The following is a 20,673-nucleotide window of genomic DNA, read 5'->3' on the forward strand; positions in this document are numbered from 1 at the left end:
GTCAGAATGGCCGAGTGGTCTAAGGCGCCAGACTCAAGGATTCAGTCCTTCCCATTGTGGGGCGGGTGTTCTGGTCTCCGACTGGAGGCGTGGGTTCGAATCCCACTTCTGACATTAACTTTTCACAGCTCTCGGTGCACAAGTCTTAGGCCTTAATCTCTCCAACGCTCAGGGCACGGAATCATTTTAAATTGAAAACTCCTAACATTTTGCAGCGTTACAAACAGAGTAGGAGATATCGAGCTGTTTTAAAAACTTTTAATTTTGATCTATGAAATTATTAATAACCAGATCGTGCCTTTGCTGCAAGACAATCGTTAAGAAAAAATGTATTTAGCTTGCAAAATAAACATGTAAAATACTTGGCAATGCAGTCAATCTTTTGGACCAGATGCATTGTTCTCTCCTCAATGCCTCCTCGTCCCATAACATCCACCATTTCAGGATATTTTCTTTCACCCCCCAGGGTCTCCCTTATTTTAAATTCATAGCCTCTCCTTTGTTTTAGTCCATTACCTTCCTATCATTATGCCAGTGCAACAGCCAACTTTGCCCACCTTAATGCATATTAGTTCATTTTCTGGAGCTTGCTCACAAGAATTATTTTTTGCAAACTACTACATTTTTTTTTCTAGCTGGTGAAAGGATTAAGAACAAGAGGGCACATGTTTTAAAGTAAATGGCAGAAGAAGCAACAGTGACACGATGGAATTTTCAGGCAGCCAGTCGTTAGGGTCTGCAATGCACTGTCTGTGGAGGAGGCAAGTTCAAATCGAGGCATTCAAAGGGGAATTAGGCCGTTATCTGAAAAGGAAGAATGTGCAGCGTTACCGTGAGCAGGCGAGGGAATAACGATAGAAATGACATTCGGAGAGAGGTGCAGGCAGGACAGGCTGAATGGCCTAATTTTGTGCTGTAACAATTCTGTGCTAGAATGGGGGGACACGGTAGATGAAATTCAGAGATGTGCGAAGTGATAAAATTTGGTTGGAAGGAGGAGGGCAATAGAAACGTAAATTGCATTATATAACTGTGATATGGTATTCTTATATAAATGCCATAATTATATAGGAGCTGTGCATTAATAGGGGTTGTATATTACATTTCTAGGATTTGCATGTTAAAATTATATCCACTATACATTATAATTATAGCTGTGAATCTGAGTTGATTGAATGTAACTCCTGGTTCGCTGTAGTTAGCAAACGCTTCAGCCTTAGTTAGTTGTAGCGATGTTTCCCACAGGGGTCAGCCTTCTTGCAGGATAGGAACTGTTTCACTGACTCTTGAATAGCATCTTATTCCAATTCATTCGACCTGTCATTCAACATGCATTTTGGCTCCTCTAAAAATCCCAGACAACCATTTCCAGACTGTGGGATTTTAACAACAGTTAACTTCTCCGGAGGCAGCCTGCTAACTTCTTACATGAAAGTTAACAGCTCCGAAAGAAATACATATTTAATGTAGAACATCCTTTCTACTATTCACTACTGAGAAAGGTTATACAATGAAGTTTTGTGTCGTTTTGCTGTTCGTCTTTTTCAGCGAATTACTTTTACAGATGGGTAAGTGACACCGTTACAGTTTCAGCCGAAGAAAGGTGCTGACGTGTTTAATTTTGACTTTTAAGTTTTCTCGGACTGGATTTTTTTGTGTGGATTTCCTCGAAACTGATTTAAATGTGACAATTATATTGTAATAATCGGGCGATGAGCCCGAGCTGTCTCTTATTAAATCAATGTTATTCAATGAACAACCTTTAAGTGCATTTGAATGTTATGTTTGAATGTGTTTTTTTGTGTCTGTGTTTGAAGTCTGATACACAGTCCGTGCTATGCACGACTGGTGAAACTGGGATACCATTCACCTCTGAGGGTTCCGAAACAGATGATAAGCTATGTCCTATTGTGTGATACAGCTGAATATCTGGTATTAAATGTAAGGAAATAGATATCTCACAACCAATTGCAAGGGAATCCGGTGGAGGACATAAGATGATGTTAAAAACAACGAGAGGAAAGCATGTTTAAAGGTCAGTTCATGTTGCAACTTTACTGCCAACGTGAAATGGCTTCTGCTTCACCGCATTTCAACATAGTGGGATCAATCTAGAATCAGAGCTGACCGAACCACGGAGAGAAGCACCTACCAACGTACCAAATAGGAGCAGAAGTAGGCCATTCGGCCCCTCGAGCCTGCTGCATCATTCAATATGATCATGATTGACCTGTTTGTGTTTCGAATTCCACATTCCCATCTAACTCTGATAACCTTTGATTCCCTTGCCTAACAAGAATCTATTTACCTCCGCCTTAAAAATATTCAATGACCCTGCCTCCACCACCTTCAGAGGCAAAATTCCAAAGTCACACAGCCCTTGGAGAGAAAAAAATTCTCCTCATCTCTGTCCTAAAAGGGCAGCCCCTAATTTTAAAACAGTGCCCACTAGTTCTGGACTCACCCACAAGAAACATCCTTTCCACATCCACTTTGTCAATACCGTTCAGGATCTTATATACTTCAATCAAGTCACCCCTCACTCTTCTAAACTCAAGTGGAAACAACCCACGTCTGTCTAATCTTTCCACATAAGACAACACGCTCCAGATTCCAGATATCAGTCTAGCAAACCTCTGAACCATCTCCAACTCATTTACATCCTTAAGTAAGCAAAACTGCACACAATATTCGAGATGTGGTCTCACCAATGCTCTGTATAATTGAAGCACAGCATCCTTACTTTTATAAAGGCAAAATACTACAGATGCTGGAAATTTGAAATAAAAACAGAAAATGCTGGTAAAACACAGCAGGTCTGGCAGCACCTGTGGAGAGAGAAACAGAGTTAACATTTTGAGTCCCTTGTAGCTCTGAAGAGAGTCATATGGACTTGAAACATTAACTGTTTTTCTCTCCACAGGTGCTGCCAGACCTGCTGATTTTTACCAGCATTTTCTGTTTTTTTCCTTACTGTTAAACTCCTCTCATAATAAATAATAGCATTCCATTAGCCTTCTTAATTACTTGCTGTACCTGCATGCTAACTTTTTGTGATTCATGCACTAGAACACCTAGATCCCTCTGCACCTCGGAATTCTGCAGACGCTCTCTGTTTAAGTTTTTATTCTTCCTGCCAAAGTGAACAACTTCACATTTTCCCACATTATACTCCATCTGCCAGATTTTTGTCCATTCACTCAACCTATCTATATCCATCTGAAACCTCCCAATTTCCTCTTCACAACATACTTTCCTACCTATCTATGTATCCTCTGCAAATTTAGCTACCATGCCTTCACTCCCCTCATCTAAGTCATTGATATAAATTGTAAAAAGTTGAGGCTCCAGCACAGACCCCTGCGGGACTCCACTCATCACATCCTGCCAATCAGAAAAAGACCCATTTATGCATACTGTCTGTTTTCTGCCAGCGAGCCAATCTTCTATCCATGCTAATATGTCACCCCCTATACCATGAGCTTTTATTTTCCGCAATAACCTTCGATGTGACACCTTATCAAATGCCTTCTGGAAATCCAAGTACAGCACATCTACAGGATCCCCTTTATCCACAGCACATGTTACTCCTTCAAAGAACTCCAGTTGATTGGTTAAACATAATTTCCTTTTCACAAAACCTTGCTGAGTCTCTCCAATTACCTTGAGTTTCTCTAAGTGTCCAGCTATAACCTCCTTAATGAATGATTGTAACACCTTCCTCAAGACAGACATCAAGCTAACTGGCCCACAGTTTTCTGTTTTTTGCCTCCCTCACTTCTTGAATAGAGGGGTTATCTGATGGGACCTATCCAGAATCTAGCAAATTTTGGAAAATTAACACCAATGCATCTACTACCCCATTAGGCACCTCTTTTAAGACCCTAGGATAAAGTCCATCAGGATCCGGAGACTTGTCAGGCCGCAGCTCCATGGATTTGCTGAGTACCACTTCCCTAGTGATTGTAATTTCACCAAGTTCCCCTCTCTCTTCCATCTCCTGATTGACAGCTATTACTGGAATGTTTTTTGTATCCTCTATAGTGAAGACAGAGCAGAATATTTGTTCATTTCATCCGCCATTTCCTTAATATCTACTATTAACTCCCCATTGTCACTCTCTAGAGGACCAACACTCATTTTACTTATCCTTGTCCTTTTTAAATACTTATAGAAACTCTTGCTAACCATCTTTACATTTCTAGTTAGCTTTCACTCAAACTCTAATTTCTTTCTCCTGATTAACCTTTTAGTCATTCTCCGTCGTTCTTTATTTGTGGACCGATCATCTGACCTGCCACTCATCTTTGCACAGTTATATGCTTTTTCCTTAACTTTGATGCTTTCCTCAACTTCTTTAGTTAACCATGGATGGTGAGTCCTCCTCTTAGAATTTTTCTTTATAGTAGGAATATATTTATTCTGAGTGTTCTGAAATATCCCCTTAGATGTCTGCCACTGCTTCTCTATTGATCTATCTCCAAGCCTAGTATCCCAGTTCACTTCAGCAACCTCAGCTTTCATCCCCACATAGTTGCCCTTATTTAAGCTTAAAATACTAGTCTTAGACCCACTCTTCTCTCTTTCAAACTGGATGTAAAATTTAATCATATTGTGGCTGCTGCTACCTAGGGTGCCTTCACCTTGAGGTCATTCATTAATTCTGCCACATTACACAATACCAAGTCTAATATAACCTGCTCTCTTGTTGATTCCAGAATGCGCTGCTCTAAGAAACTATCTTGAAAATATTCTATGAACCCCTCATCCAGTCTACTACTGCCAGTCTGAATTTTCCAGTTTATATGTAGATTAAAATCACCCATGATTATTGCTTTACCACAATCACCCAATATTTCTTCTTGTATACTTTGTCCTAAATTGTGGTTACTGTTAAGGGGCCTGTAGACCACTCCCACAAGTGCCTTCTTTCCTCTACTATTCCTCATCTCCACCCAAATCCTGATCTCCTGAACCAAGGTCAGCTCTAACTATTGCACCAATGCAATCCTTGGTCAACAGTGCTACTTCTCCACCTTTACCTAGCTTCCTGTTTTTCTTGAATGTCGTATGCCCCCCAATATTCAGGACCCAATCTCTGTCATCCTGCTGCCACATCTCCATAATGGCTATCAGATCATATTTATTTACTTCAATGTGCTCCTCTGTGAGGAGGCAGTTTTGGGCTTGACCCTGCATGGTTTCCAAGTGTGCTGGTCTCCAATATGGTGTTAAATCTTATTGAAAATATATCGCAGGGGTCCATTAGATCTCCCAGACACTCCTGAAGTGTACCTGAAGTTATTTAAAATGTTATGTAATGAAGAAACAGCTACCCATGCCCTCTAGACCAGAGAGCCTTCAACAATACCAGCGTTGTTCTGTACAATGACATAACAATACATACAGAGCACTCTCTTAGGCAGAACAACTCCCATGACAGTCAGGAACTTGTCAGGACACGTGGAAGAAGGATATATTTATATAGCGCCTTTCAGAGGGTAAGTTACACCTGGCGACTCTGATTTAATTTTTTGAAGAGATAGCTAAAGTAATGGACAGGGAATATCTAAGCATATTATTTATATGGACTTCCAGAAGGCATTGGATAAAGTCCCTCATAAGAGACTGTTAGCTAAAGTTGATGGAATTGAAGGCCAATTATTAACCTGTAAATTGGCTGAACAGATGTTTACATATCTCAATGAGGTTAGTTGTCAATAGAAGAAACTGCACTATTTTGTTTAAAGACAGCAAGGAGAAGCAAGCAAAAGCACAGCAATTTTCAGTGTCCTCTATTCAGGAAGCAATCGGCAACTATTTTAAGCCACCCATCCAACCATTATATCTTGGTGGTAAGAAGGACATTATTATAGTTGATGGGGGATAAATGTTAGTAGATGCTTAGAGCCTAGGAACATAGATTATTACTACTGATGTGAAAAAGACTCTTTTCTTTTGTAATTGTAATTCATTAATCTAGTGTGTACAATAAACCACGGTAATAAAACAACATTGTATTACACTTTCTTGATTGATTATTGACATTACTGAAGCATTCATCAGTATTCACTGATTTCTGGAACTGCACATTGTTCTTGTAACAATTTCAGTAAGAATTTGTTGCTCTGATTTTCTTATAAAAATGTTTAATATTTTCTTATTAGGTGACTGTCAAAAGAAAGTGAAAAGGATCCCACAACAGAATGAGAAAAGTAAACGAAAAGCAGTTGGACAGAATAAAATCAGAGCAATACATAAGAAAATAAAGCTAAAAGTTCCAAACCTGAGAAAGGAGAGAATGTTCCTAGACAAAGACCTAAAGCCGACCTTCATCATGACGCAGGTTTTGGATAAAGGCAATTTCCAGAAGCCAGCAGAGACATTGAACCTAGTCACAGGGCAATCCATTGAACTGCGCTGTAAAGGGAAGAACATTGGCTGGGCTTATCCACCTTACCTCAACAACCTAAATAACTCCAGGCTCAGGTAAAAGGCAAAATAGCATGTGTGTGGAAATCTGAAATATAAATGGAAATGTTGAAAATACTCAGCAGATCAGGCAGCGTCAGTGGAAAGAGAAATACAGTTAATGTTTCAGGTCTGCGACCTTTCAGCAGAGAGAAGAATTGCAGACATGAATCATTGGACTGGATTTGACCAGCCCCATAGAGATAGACTGGGAGACTGAGTGCTGGTAAAATGGGGGCGGAAGGTAGCAAGAGGGCAGCTTGACATCTTCCCATCGTCGCAGCATATCACCAGTGGCAAGAATATCAGTGGCCATCCATTTGGTGGCCAATTGTGCCAATGAAGTGCACAATTAAGGGCCACTTCCTATCCACATTGATATTTTACCAACATCAGGGACACCACTGCTACACCGCCACCAATAGAGGGTGCACCCATATCCCTGATTACCGGGGCCTGCCTGCTGACATGCCCTGCAGCTGCAATATTGGCCACTTCTGACTGGACCAGCAGCTTTGAGAGGTGAGCTAAAATCCTCAATTGTATGGTGGACCCAGCGACGACCTCTTAATTGACCACAGCCAGTAAAATACCATCCAGTGTAGTGGCAATGGAGCTTCATACCTGGTGAGAAAATTCAAACTATTAACTGCACAGATACTACCAGATCTGAACATTTCCAGTATTTTTTGTTGTTATGTTCCTTTCCATTTCTGCTGAAGGAACAGAAATGGATACCCGCACCTCACCAAGCTACCTGGTAAACCATCCCTGTGATCCGAGCACAGCTCAACCCTGGTGCTTTCTTGACGCCTTCCCCAGCCTAAGGTCTCCTTCCCTGCACCCACTTCAACATGGCCTTCCTGGTCCACGATCTTCCCAGGGCCCACTGCGATCTTCTCCACCACCCTCATAATGTTTCTGCATCTCCCCACATCTTCTCTGTGCACCACTCCATGATCCACTCCATGCCTCCCCCGTGATCTTCTCCACCCCACCATGTCATGTTCACACCCCAGCACCCCTACCTCAAGGTAACCTACCCCACACAACCTATCCCATTCCTCTCAACTAGCCAGCTGAGGCTGGGAAACAGATTCAAAAAATGGCAATCAGGTCCTGCCATTACATTTAGCAGGACCTGAGGGAAATCAGTTTCCCCAGTACTTGAAATGTTGGAATATCACTGCATGCTCAATGCATTTGGTTGAAGTTGAATATGTAAGTTGTAAGGTTGAACTAATGTTCTGATACTTCACAAGATTAACTTTGGGTGGACAGAACAAATTCTAAAATTAAATTTTCTTGTTAGTTTAACAGCAGTCAGTCAAAACAGGAGATTAAGTAATTGGAAGAATATATAGCAGCACAATTTTTAAGTGAAAGAACAGTTCCATGGCTGGTTTTATCTTTTCTTATTCTGTAAATATTGAAAGAAAAAAAGGTTGTTATAAAGTACATATTTTATATCAAAAATGACTTTATATATTGTGTACGGAAAGTAAAAAGACAGAACAACAGCATTTCAAATGACTAAACAGCAGCTTCTAAGATGGCCTAATATTTGCATAACTGTACCCTACAAATTCCAAAACCATTAGAACGGAGTCAAGTTGTCAAGAGATAACCCACCAGAGACATTCAACTTGGATGACTGTGAGTGACCCAACTCCTGAATCATTCACAAAACATCCAGACATCGGCTGTGTATTCAACAAGATTCAATCACTTTGAATAATGGACCTAGAATTAACTTGTTATGACCATGTTTGGGTAACTGGTCAGTTCTTTAGGGGAGATCATGTGATGAGCCAACTCACATTCTTCGTGTTTTAAGAAATTGCTTTTCTCCAGACAAGTCAGAGAAAGTAAAGAGATAGTCCGAGTGTGATTCAAAATGATCCCAAGTGGGCACTCTCTCTCTCCAGCCATCCTGCAAGTTTATGCCCTGTCTCTTGTTTGACCATCCACATGCCACAGGCAGCATCTTCAAAAATCAACCCAGCAGCTGCTAATTCAAGAAGAAAAGAGATAAATCGTCCGTCAACATCTTTATATTGTCTCGATGCAAAATCCAGAATACCATCGGTCCTAGTCAGAAACCGTCCAAGTCATCAATCTACAAGATCCATATAAAACTGACTTTTTTTTGGTCCAAACCACAACAATTTAATCTAGCCTTTCACTTTGTAAATTACTTCTTCTGTGTGTGTGTGTGAATTCTTGAATGCATATGTGAGTGGGTTTTGGAGCGTTTTTATTATTTTGTTTAGATGGGCTGTTAAGTAGAATAAATACCATTTCCCTTTCTTTTAAAATTTACCAGAAAACCTGTCTGTGTGCATCTTTTTACAGTCACAGCATTTACACAGTTAAACACTCACAGAATTGGCAAGTACCTGTTGCAGTCAACAGGGGAGTAGAAAAGAGAGGAGCCATTCTACCACTTCTCACCTGACCATAACAGAAATTTGGGGGCCATGTCTGTGATTGAACCCATGGACAATAAGAGATTGGAAACGGGAAATCGAAGTATTTAAATGCTTCTGTCCAGTTTACTTGTGGTTTACAGATCTAGAATACTTAACATGTCCACCTTCAAAGCTAGTACCTTCATAGAACAGAGTGAAGCAATTTAGCACAGTTTAAATAAATTTGGATCTAGTAACTCTTACAGACTAGGGGGAGATAGGATGGACATATACAAAGCAGAGATAAGCTCAAGAGAAAAGGAGAGTAGGGAAGGAAAAACAGATCAGTCTCCATCTTTTAAAAGAAGGAGCCAAGATGGTAAACCAGCAGGGGCGCACCCCATGTGTTTCCAGTACAGCAAGTCTGGACATATAAGGCCAGACTGCTGGCATTCCAAAAAATCAACAGGGAGCAATGTAGTCAGAACAGTGTCTGTAGCCATGAAGGTGGAAAGCCTATTAGTGTAGCAGAGGACCAGAATAGCTACAAGAACCTTTTGCAAAAAGGGAAAATGATTCCTTTTCTATGCCAGGCACCCAGGAAAGAGTTAATCATCCTCGGGGATACCAAGTGTCTTCAAACACTACTTGTAGCAAAGGTTGTCGAGATGCCACCCGAAAGCAAAATAAATACCACAGAATTGTAGAAGTGCTTACTGGCAAATGCTCAAAAGTTCCCTTAGTTAAAATTTACCTACAGAGTAAACTGATCACTGGTGTATTAACAGTCGTGGTTATTCTGTGCTTACCAATTCAGTGGGTCAACCTAGTGCTAGACAATGACTTGGCAGAAAACATGGAAAGCATTTTTTCCAGATGGTCCAGAATAGTCAGGAGAGACTGGGGAAAGTGAGGGGAACAAGCACACTTCTGCTCAGATGCAGGCGGCTGAGGAAAATCCCACAGGGGGTAATAAAGCCAGTAGAATTTAAAGAGGCCAAGATCGAGGTGAAAACTTTAAATAGGCTGAGACAGAACCAAAGGAAAACAAAGGTACTGAGATAAAAGCAGCAGAGGTTGAAAGAAATGCACCAGAGGTATGGGAGGCCTTCCTTAAGGATTTAGATAGGGACAAGGAAAGTCTGCAAACAGGCAAGCCAAAAGTGAGGGAGATGCCTCACCTAATTGAAGTACCACAGAGGAGTGCAGCTGATGCAGACTGCCACCTCTGAGAGCATTTGTGTTCCAGAGAACATGGGACAGATTGGGGGAAACCCATGCGTGAGGTAAAAGAAAAAGGGAAGGTAATATGCCCTAAGATAAACTGCACTTGTGAAAACTACAAGAAAAATAAAAGTGAAGTCGGTCGGCATTCACCTGCTGGAGAATCAAATGATCAGGTTCTAATTCCAGAGCTAACCAAATCCAGCAATTTAGATTCGGAGCCCACTAAAGACGAAGTACAGGGGGAGAACCCAAATGTCGTACAGAGACTAAAGGACAGTTTATCAACCACTGTCACCCTAGCATTAAGAATTATCAATGCTTCAGAACCTGAACTATTGAACCCACGGGTTGTGGAAACAGTGATTAAGGGGTTAAGGACTTTTTAGGGAGTGCAACAATGCAGTAACATAAATGTGCACATTACAAGCTTTGGGACAAAAAAGGCTGTCTCTTCAGCAGCCTATGAAATTTGATCCTCTTAAGGACTCAAGAGTTGAACTTGAGCTTCCACTTAGCCTAAAGCTCACCAAAGACCATAAGTCTGTTGGTACTAAAATTCCCAAAGCACTACGAACAGATGCTAGTGAAAATCCAAACCCAGAAGACAACAGATAACAGGGATTTAGAAGGGGAAAAAAGACAGAAGGCACCAAATTTTCAAAACAAACCTTTCCCAGGGACAGGCCCAACACCAGAAGAGATTTAATTATGTTTGTGCCTTACCCAAAGAGGATGATGAGAAATTCAAACTTGAACAGAGAATGGCTGTGCAGACAATGCCTGCTGTAGCAGTTGTAAGATTGATGTGTGGAGGTCTAAATGAATGTGTGCTTACTTCTTTTACCTTTTCATAAATAAAAATTGTAATGATGTGCTTGCAGCATTTCATTTTGCCTTGGTGTGGAGGTGTTATAAAACCCACATTTTATATCGAAAATGACTATTTATTGAGTGGGCTGGAACCACCAGATAAGTAAAAAGACTGAGCAACAGCATTTCAAATGACTAAAAAGCAGTCTAAGATGAACAAACTTTTGCATAACTACCCTACAAATTCTAAAGCAATTAGAAAAGAATCAGGCTAGAGATATTCCACCAGAGACAATCAACTTACTTGAGTGTGAATTACCCATCTCCTGAATCATTCACAAAACATCCTGTGTTCAGCTGGCTGTGGAACAAATCATTAGACTCAATTACAATGAACCTGGAATCAACTTACTATGACCATGTTCGGGTAACTGTTCAGTTCGTGAGGGGAGATCATGCAATGAGCCAACTCTTTATGTTTAAGAAACTGCTTTTCTCCAGGCCAGACAGAGGAAGAAAAGAGACAATCCAAGTATGAGATCAAAATGACCCTGAGTAGGAATTCTCCCTCTCTGGCCATTCTGCAAACTTGTGCCCTGCCTGTTGTTCAACCATCCATATGTTGCGGGCAGCATCTTCAACCCAGCAGCTGCTAACTCCAAAAGATGAGAGATAAGTCATTTGTCAACATATTTAAATCGTCTCAACGCAGAATCCAGAAAGTCTGAAACTATCCAAGTCATCAATCTACAAGATCTGTATACAAGTTACTTTTTTGGACTCTTACCCTACCCTTTAACTTACCCTTTCACTTTGTAACTTACGTGTGCGTGTGTGTGTGTGTGTGAGTGAATTCTTGAATGCATATGTGAGTGACAGTTGGAGTATTTTTATTCTTTTATTTAGATTGGGTGTTAAGTACAAATTTACCAGAAAACTTGTCTGTGTGCATCTTTTTACAGTTGCAGCATTTAAACCGTTAAACATTTAGGAATTGGCAAGTAAATCCTTTAAAAAGCATTTGTTGCAGTCAAACAGGAGTGGGAAAAGAGGGGAGTCATTCTACCACTTCTCACCTGGCTGCAATAAGATGTTTAGTATAAATTGTGCAAAGCTTTTTCTCTGGTATATTAATAGCATGAAGAAAGACAATGTTTAAAAAAAAACTGCTCTAACATAATAGTGAAAGCTTTCTTTTTCTCAGCATTGTACAGCAGCAAAAATACAGCCAACTAACACTTACAAACACGAGGGCTGCAGACACAGGAGAATACAGCTGCTGGGTGATACTCTGTGATGGGCCGGAGTGTAGCAAAGATGACCTGAGAATGGGCAAAACATATATCTTTGTGGCAGGTAACAGGTTCCTCTTGAAGCATCTGTTTTATAAATTGTAAGTCTTATAAATTATTTTTCTTATTCTATAGATCATCAAAAGAAATGGCGTAAAAAGTATAAACAATAACTTAGCTAGGTGGCTACACATGTGACTGAGTTATGGAGATCGTGGCGGTGGTTTACAGTTCACACAGGGAGTCCCAAGTTGCCAAGGCAATATGCACTTTTACATGCTTTTGTAGTCTGGAGCTGTTGATAGTGATGATAGAGGCTCCAATTTTCTTTGCAACATATGGCTGACCTGGAATCTCTCCACTCATACTGCCTGCTATTAGTGTGTATTCAAATGATTCGCTGGTTGATACACAACCTGTTTGTGAGGATGAGCTGTGTTTTTGAATCTGCTTAGCATTGGGATGTCTTTTACTAGGTTTCTCCTCACCCCCCTCCAGAAGACATGTTGGGTGTTTTCTATGAATGTTAGCCAAACATTGGTATCTTACCTATTTTACTATAAAGTAAAATAGTACAGCAATGAAGGAAGTCCTTCAACCCATCAGGTCATGTGAACCCTGACAGTGAGAGCTGGCAGGCTATTCGATCCTGGAGGTATCACAGCCCAGCTGTTTCCTATTCTGACACCCACACATATCCTCTTCTCATAGTAGTAACTGAATACCAGTCAGCAGCAGGAAATGTAGCCAATTTTTATTTTTCCATCTCTATCCTAGGGGCGCAAAGGCCAATTGTAATTTAAAATTCTACTGACTATATGGGAGACTAGCATGTGATCATTTTGATGTTGGCTATTGTTTCTATGTTCAATACAGTTAATTTGTCTTCTTGCTGTAGGGTCAGCATTTATGTCCTTTAAAATCTGGGTTTGCAGCACTTTAATGAGCTTTTTGCCCTCTCAGCAGTCTTGGTGTGCTACCTTTAAGCAGGCCTCATTCTCTCAGTGATTCAGAAGCTGCAATCTCTCAGATTTCCTGCCCCTGCAGAGATGCCTTGTTTTTATAACTTCACAGATCTGAGTTCATCTGGGCATTCTACAGTATTACTTCATTCTTAATCATTCCAGAAAGTTCCACATTAAATTACCAGGTTTTATTTGCAGTAATTTTAAAAAGTAAAGCCGTCCCATACCAGCACAATTCCACTCAACGAATAATTTATTAAACTCCCGGACCTTAGAAGATTCACTATGCTCCTTTAGCAGTAAAGACAGTACAAGAAGCAAAGAGGAATTATGAAAAAAGACTGACAGCTAACATAAAAGGAAATCCCAAAGTATTCTATAAGCACACCGGCAGTAAAGGGGTGGTAAAAGGAGGAGTAGGGCCGATTAGGGACCAAAAAGGGGATTTACACATAGAGGCAAGAGGCATAGCTTAGGTGTTAAATGAATACTTTGCATCTGTCTTTACCTATGAGGCAGATGCTGCCCAGGCCAGAGGAGGAAACTGTCACCAGTAGGGTTTAAAATTGATAAGGAGGAGGTATTGGATAAACTGCCGGTACTTAACGTTGATAAGGCACCGGGCCCGGATGAGATGCATCCAGGAATATTGAAGGAAGTGAGAATGAAAATTGCAGAGGCACCGGCAATAATCTTTCAATGTTCCCTGGATTCAGGGGAGAGAACTGGAGAATTGCAAACATTATGCCCTTGTTCAAATAAGGTTGTAAAGACCTGCCCTGCAATTACAGACCAGTCAGTTTAACTTCAGCCGTGGGGAAACTTCTAGAAACAATTATTCAGGATAGAATTAATAGTCACATGGAAAAATGTGGATTGATTTGTAAGAGTCAGCATGGATTTGTTAAAGGAAAATCGTGTCTAACTCACTTCCTGGAGTTTTTTGAAAAGGTAACAGAGATGGTTGATGAGGGAAAGGCCATTGATGTGGTGTATATGGGCTTCCAAAAGGCGTTCAATACAGTGCCATACAACAGACTTGTGAGGAAAGGTATAGGTCATGGATTAAAAGGAACAATAGCAAAGTGGATACAAAATTGGCTGAGGGACAGGACACAGAGAGTAATGGCTAATGGGTACTTCTTGGGCTGGAAGAAGGTTTGTAGTGGAATTCCCCATGGGGTCGGTATTGGGACCCTTGCTTTTCCTGATATATATTAATGATCTAGATCTTGGTGTGCAGGGGACAATTTCAAAGTTTGCAGACGACGCAAAACTTGGGAGAATTTTGAACTGTGAGGTGGACAGTGTAGAACTTCAAAAGGACATTGACACATTGGTGGAGTGGGCAGATAGGTGGCAGATGAAGTTCAATGAGGAGAAGTGTGAGGTGATACACTTTGGTAGAAAGAACATGGAGAGACATATGGGCAGAATTTTCCCTTTGGCGTGTGGGGCAGGCCCTGCACGTCCGCACGTAAAATGACTCGTGGTGACGTCGGGCAAGCATCCTGACATCACCATCGTGATATTTCGCTGGGCGGGCACGTGATGATGTCCAACACGTACCGACCATTAATTAATGGGCCACTTAAGGCCCTTGAGGCGCCAATTGACACCGATTTTTCAGCACTCTTGCAATCTTTGGGTCAGCACACGGGCACAACGGGCAGGCGGGTAGGACACATTTGTATTAACCTCATCCACGGGCGGGATAAGAGAGCTCACTGGGGTCGCGAGTGTGCAGTCAAGCATTTATTTCTGAAAGTTTTTGAAACTTGCCTGTGTGATCTGCAGTACTTCAAAACGCATCCCAGCTGCTTGGTCTGGACTCTTAACCTTCAGGTCAGCACTCTGCAGTGAGTAATCTTTTCTGGGTCTGCAGGTTTCAGGAAGCCTTCCCTTAGCCTGGGAATGGAAGCTGAACTGTCCACTGGAGGCAGCACCTCTGAGGAAGAACGGTGGGCTAGAATGGGGAGGAGACCAGGAATGCACATTCAGCCTCCAGGGGAGCCACCTTTGGGAGGACAGGCGCAGGCACAAGGGGCATAGGGCCATAGGTAGTCCAAGGCAGAAGGGGCCGCAGAAGATGCCACTGTCCTGCTGCCAGGGTTTACAGGCGGTGAAGCAGCTACCTCAATATGTCTGAGGTGCAATGCCAAAGGAGGCTCCATCTCTCAAGGGAGACAGTCAACTATATCTGTCAGATGATGGGGCCTGAGATCTCCCCTAACTGTGTGGGTGGACACCCCATGCTAGTGGCTCGGAAGGTCACAGTTGCCCTCAACTTCTATGCCTCTGGCTCCTTCCAGGGCTCGGTGGGTGGTATTTGCGGTGTCTCCCAATCAGCTGTGCACACTTGTGTCAAGCAGGTTACAGACGCTCTGTTTAGGCATGCATTGACCTTCATCCACTTCCATTGGGACCAGGCAAGCCAGACACAGCGAGTCAGAGGCTTCGCGGCCATTGCTGGCTTCCCCCGAGTCCAGGGTGCAATAGGCTGCACACATGCGACCATCAAGGTGGCAGCAGGTGAGCCCGGTGCCTTTGTCAACAGGAAGGGCTTCCACTCCATGAACGTGCGGATAGTGTGTGATCACAGGATGCAGATTCTGCAAGTCTGTGCAAGGTACCCAGGCAGCTCCCACGACGCCTACATCTTCACACGCTCCCAGGTGCCAGGGCTTTTCAGTACTCCTGCCCGGCTGGATGGATGGCTGCTGGGTGACAAAGGCTATCCCCTCAGAAGGTGGCTCATGACGTCTCTCCGCCATCCAAGAACAGAAGCTGAGCAGCGGTACAATAGGAGCCACGCCTCCACAAGGGCTCTGGTGGAGAGAACCATCGGTCTTCTCAAGATGCACTTCCGATGCCTGGACCGGTCAGGGGGCGCACTCCAGTACCCCCCAGATTGTGTCTCAGTGATAGTGGTAGCATGCTGCGCTCTCCACAATCTTGCGCTGGAAAGGGGGCTCACAGTGGATGATGAAGACATCAACGCAGTGTCTGCGGCTGCACACGATGAGTCCAGCAGTGAGGCAGAGGATGAGCACGCACAGGGAAATGCTGAGGGGGTAGACACTGACCCGGGCATACTCCAGGGAGGCAGGGATACCCAAGAGGCTTTAATCCAACGAACCTTCAGCGAGTACACCACAGATGGACCACCAGGACAAGCCTGGGCTGTAGGCTCGATACTCAACACCTAAGTGCAAAATCTGCCAGTTTAGGAATAGTGACTAAGGGCCTTATTAATAAAGCTGACTATCCAACAAAACACTTATTCCACTTTTGGAAACCATATACATGCAGAAGAAAAGGGGCACCCTCAGCCATGGTGACATATCTGTATTTAATGTGTCAAGTGAAATCATAAGGGCCTCATCTCGGGCCAACACAAAAGCACCAGTGAAAAACCCGTGGTGTGCCTAAGGTGCCTTATGCTTTCGTTTCCAGCTGTTGTGTCTTGCTGCTGCCCCATCGCTGGGAGTGGCATCTGAGACAGCCTGCTGACTCTGCCATCCTGTTGACCTTGATGACCTTGGCATCGTCCTCTGGCCCGTGGAGCCAGTCCTGGCCCACCTGTGGGTGGGCAGATGGATGTTTGGGATTTTATGAGCCCCCCTGCTTCAAACGTGCTACAAGGAAGCATAAAATCCATCTGTTAATGTCCTCTCGTAATTTGTTATAGTCCTGCTCAGTATTGATAATCCTCCCAATTTAGTGTCATCGTCAAATTTAGAAATTGTGTTTTCCAAAGTCCAAATCATTGTGTAAATTGCCCCCTTCTTAGCTACTCCCACTCTCTGCTTCCTGTCTTGAGGGCAGCTGGCAATCCATTCTGCCACTTATCCCTAACTCCATATTCTCAGACCTTATTCATTTGTCAATTAGGCACCTTATCGAAGCCCTTCTGAAAATTCAGAAATGATAGCTACTGCATTACCATTGTCTACTCTCTTTGTTACCTCCTCAAAAAATTCAATAAGATTGGTCAAGAAAGGCTTTCCCTTTTGAAATCCATGCTTACTATTCATTATTATATCCTTTATTTCTAAGTGTTCATCTATTCTCTCCTTCAGTGGGATTCCATTATTTTTCCTACCACTGATGTTAAACTGGGTGCTGTATAATTCCATGTACATGTTCTACCCCCCTTCTTAAATTTAAGAATTACATGAATTATATGCCATTTTTCTAGCACTATACCTTTTTCTAACAAATTATTAAAAATGAGCAATAATCCCTCTGTTAACTCTTCCCTAGATTATTTTAAAATACATGGTTGCAATCCATCTGGACCAGGGGTTTTATCCTCTTTGATTTTGATTAATTCATTTAACACATCCTGTTTTTATTTTAAATGTACTTATCTCATTGTTCTCCTCATCATTCAATGTCATATCTACCTGTTCTTTTTTACTTTTTTTATTGATCTGCCTAGTTTAACATTTAGTCTTATGTTCCTTGATAATTTAATTTCAAAGTTCCTCTTTGCCTTCCTAATTGTTTTTTTTAACTTCCCTCTTGATCTCTTTTTATTCTCTCTAATTATGCTCTCCTCTGCCGACTGCTCTCTATGTTGTTGTCGTTGTTGATTAACAGTCAGAGCATCCAGAAAGAAAAAGCATTTAAACAGTCAAGATGCACTGCATTGGTGCCTGTTGGCCAGGTTTCTGGACGTAAGAAAAAATATGTACAGGGCGCATGAAACATGTGCAATGCTGGCCTTACTTCCAGCTAAATTGATAAAGTGGCATAACCACTGAACCCATCATTCCTTAAACAGATGTAATTTAAAAGGTAAAATCAGCTTCATTTTGGTAATTTTATCTCCTAAATGTTTTTCAATTTTACTTCTGATTAGTAACAGCTGTAATTTTCCAGTTTTGGTAATGTTTGGGTCTGGAGTGATGTTGGATTCTTGTCCCACTGAGGCAACTACAGATTCTAACCTCTGCTGTATGACTGAAATCTTCAAGGGATGTTTAGGCCTATGTTCAGTACTTTACCAGGAGGCACTTAACTTTTGTTCTACATTTTTCTAATTTTTCCATTTTCAGGATAAAAACAGCCATTTCAGCCTGATATTAGTCCTATGTTAGGGTTTAAAGCAATTATAACAGACATTAATGTCAATTAATTATACATCTTCCACTGAAATCAATTTGTTTCTGTTTATTTATTTTCCCAGATCCAACTGAATTATTTGTGCCATCAACCAGTCAGTTTGATATTATCTACCTTCGACCTGATGGGCCTTCTATAATCCCTTGTCGAGTGAGCACACCTTTGGCCAATGTCACACTGCATCGAGAAATCCCCCCTCAAGAACTTCCTGTTGATGGATCACTCATTAGTTATGATGCAAAACAAGGATTTGTTATTCGGCAGCCTAATCTTGAGCAGAAGGGGGTTGTGTACTGCATGGCAAACCTACAGGGAACTCCACAGATATCAAGCAATTACCTTCTTTTGTACACTGAAGGTAATATCAAATATCTTAGTGTAAATAGATAAATTATTCATTCAGCATATTAGTAGGACTCAGTTATGTGTGCAGCTTTATTAAATACCTTAATGCAATTATCTGTGTTGAAATATTCCTTAGTTGTCTAAAAACAGAAAAAACATTAATACAGATTCCAAATTTAAGATTATTGTTAAGAGATTCCTATTCATTGCCCTAATTAAATTGAAAATGTTGAATAACTTGTTTTTTTCCCCATATGATGTAAAAGAGCACCTGATAAGCTTTCAGAGACACTCCTCTTGCCTGATGTGTGGGAGAGAAGATCAGAGAATCATATGTGCTGAGGTCTGCATCCGATTCTCCCACTAATACTCTGTGAAGTGAGACTCTGTGCCTGGAATAGAGGGAGTAATTTTAATAGGTTTAAATTACCTACCCTGTGTCTGGTAAAAATGAAAACTCACATTTTAATCTTATTTCCTTTTGGCTTTGTGTGATGAATTCAAATGGGATTGGGGGTGGGGGGACATGTAATCTGTTGTTGCACTTCAGGCAATACAGCCAACCAACTCATGGAAGTACCTGGAAAAACCCAGCAGGTCCTGTTTTTGTTTTGGATTTCCAGCATCTGCAGTAGTTCTTTGTTTTTAACTCATGGAAGTTCCCTTCTCAGTGGCCATGGTGCATTATCGCTCTTTGTCTTCCTTTTTGCTCTCTACAACCTTGAGATGGTTAATTGCACAATTCTCCTCTAACACCTATTCTCTGTTCACCACCTCTGTGGGTCTGCCCTTGCTTGGTTCCACTCTTATCTGATCACTGCCAGAACATCCCCTGTGATGGCTTCTCTTTCCAGTCCTGCACTGTCACTTCTTCCTTATCTACATGCTGCCCCTTGATGACATCATCCAAAGCCATGCAGTTAGCTTCCATATCCAGACTGATTACACCTGACTACCTCTCCACAATCCTCTCACTGTCCTACTGCCTCTTTGATGTTTGTTTGGCCAACATTAAATCTTGAATGAACTATAATTTCATCCAGCCAAACATTGAGAAGACTGAAACCATTGTCTTTCACCCCTGACAAAAACTCTGTACTTTTCGTACCAACTCCATTCGCTTCCCATATTTTGATGCCCTGTTCAACCCTGTGTTGAAAATTTTTTTTTCCTTATTCTTTCATGGGAGGTGGGTGTGCTGGCAAGGCTAGCATTTGTTGCCCATCCCTAATTGACCTTGAACTGAGTGGCTTGCTAGGTGATTTCAAAGAGGAGTTAAGAGTCAACCACATTGCTGTGGATTTGGAGTCACATTTAGGCCAGACTAAGTAAAGACGGCAGATTTCCTCCCCTAAACGGAATGATAGTTTCATGTCGCCATTACTGACATTAGCTTTCGATTCCAGAATTATTAATTGAATTAAAATTCCTGGGCATCTGGATTACTAATTCAGTGACATTACCACTACACCACTGTCACCCCATTTCCCCTCCCCAAGTGCTGACCCCTTATCCTCTCCCTCACCTGCCTCTGTCCCTGTTTCATCTCATCAGCTGCTGAACCTTCACTCATGCCTTTGTTACCCATAGACTTAATTCCTCCAATGGCTTTCTGATGCTGCCCTCCCATCATCTGCCCTTTATAAACTTCAGCTTATCAAAAAGTCAGTTGCCCAAATCTTATTCTCATCAATGTATTCTTGCCCATTATACCCACCCTTGCTCGTCTAATTGGCTTAAAATTCTCAACCTTGTGTTCAAATCCCTCCATGGCTTCACAAAACTCACAGCCAGTGTATTCTCCATCTCCTTTTGCTCTGCAAACCTTCTATCTTGAACTCTTCATTGCTCAAATTCTGACCTTTTATGCATCCCTCATCCTTTCTCCCCACAATCAGAAGCCACACATTCAAGTGCTAGAAAAACTCAGCAGGTCTAACAGCATGTGTGGAGAGAGAAATAGTGTTAACTCTTTGAGTCCAATATGACTCTTCTTTAGAACTCCCTACACATTTCCCAAAC

General features: G+C 41.8%; 1 protein-coding gene and 1 non-coding gene across 4 annotated transcripts in view; both read left to right on the plus strand.

Annotated features, from left to right (window-relative positions):
- On the plus strand, positions 1-114 carry trnal-caa (transfer RNA leucine (anticodon CAA)). Its single transcript has 2 exons — positions 1-38; positions 69-114. It is a non-coding gene; the product is annotated as a tRNA-Leu (tRNA).
- Positions 115-1,266: 1,152 nt separating this feature from the next.
- Positions 1,267-20,673, plus strand: part of pdgfrl (platelet-derived growth factor receptor-like) — a 29,002-nt gene continuing 9,595 nt past the window's right edge. The window contains exons 1-5 of one of the 3 annotated variants that reach the window (XM_078548452.1): positions 1,267-1,568; positions 1,818-2,035; positions 6,168-6,489; positions 12,124-12,275; positions 18,371-18,664. In XM_078548452.1, coding sequence (XP_078404578.1) covers positions 2,026-2,035; positions 6,168-6,489; positions 12,124-12,275; positions 18,371-18,664 — 778 coding nt within the window. In that variant the 5' untranslated portion in view covers positions 1,267-1,568; positions 1,818-2,025. The remainder of the gene's footprint in view (positions 1,569-1,817; positions 2,036-6,167; positions 6,490-12,123; positions 12,276-18,370; positions 18,665-20,673) is intronic. The other 2 variants (XM_078548434.1, XM_078548443.1) reach the window with 2 other exon arrangements.

Source organism: Cetorhinus maximus, chromosome 1 (assembly GCF_964194155.1).
Source record: "Cetorhinus maximus chromosome 1, sCetMax3.hap1.1, whole genome shotgun sequence".
Lineage (NCBI taxonomy): Eukaryota > Metazoa > Chordata > Chondrichthyes > Lamniformes > Cetorhinidae > Cetorhinus > Cetorhinus maximus.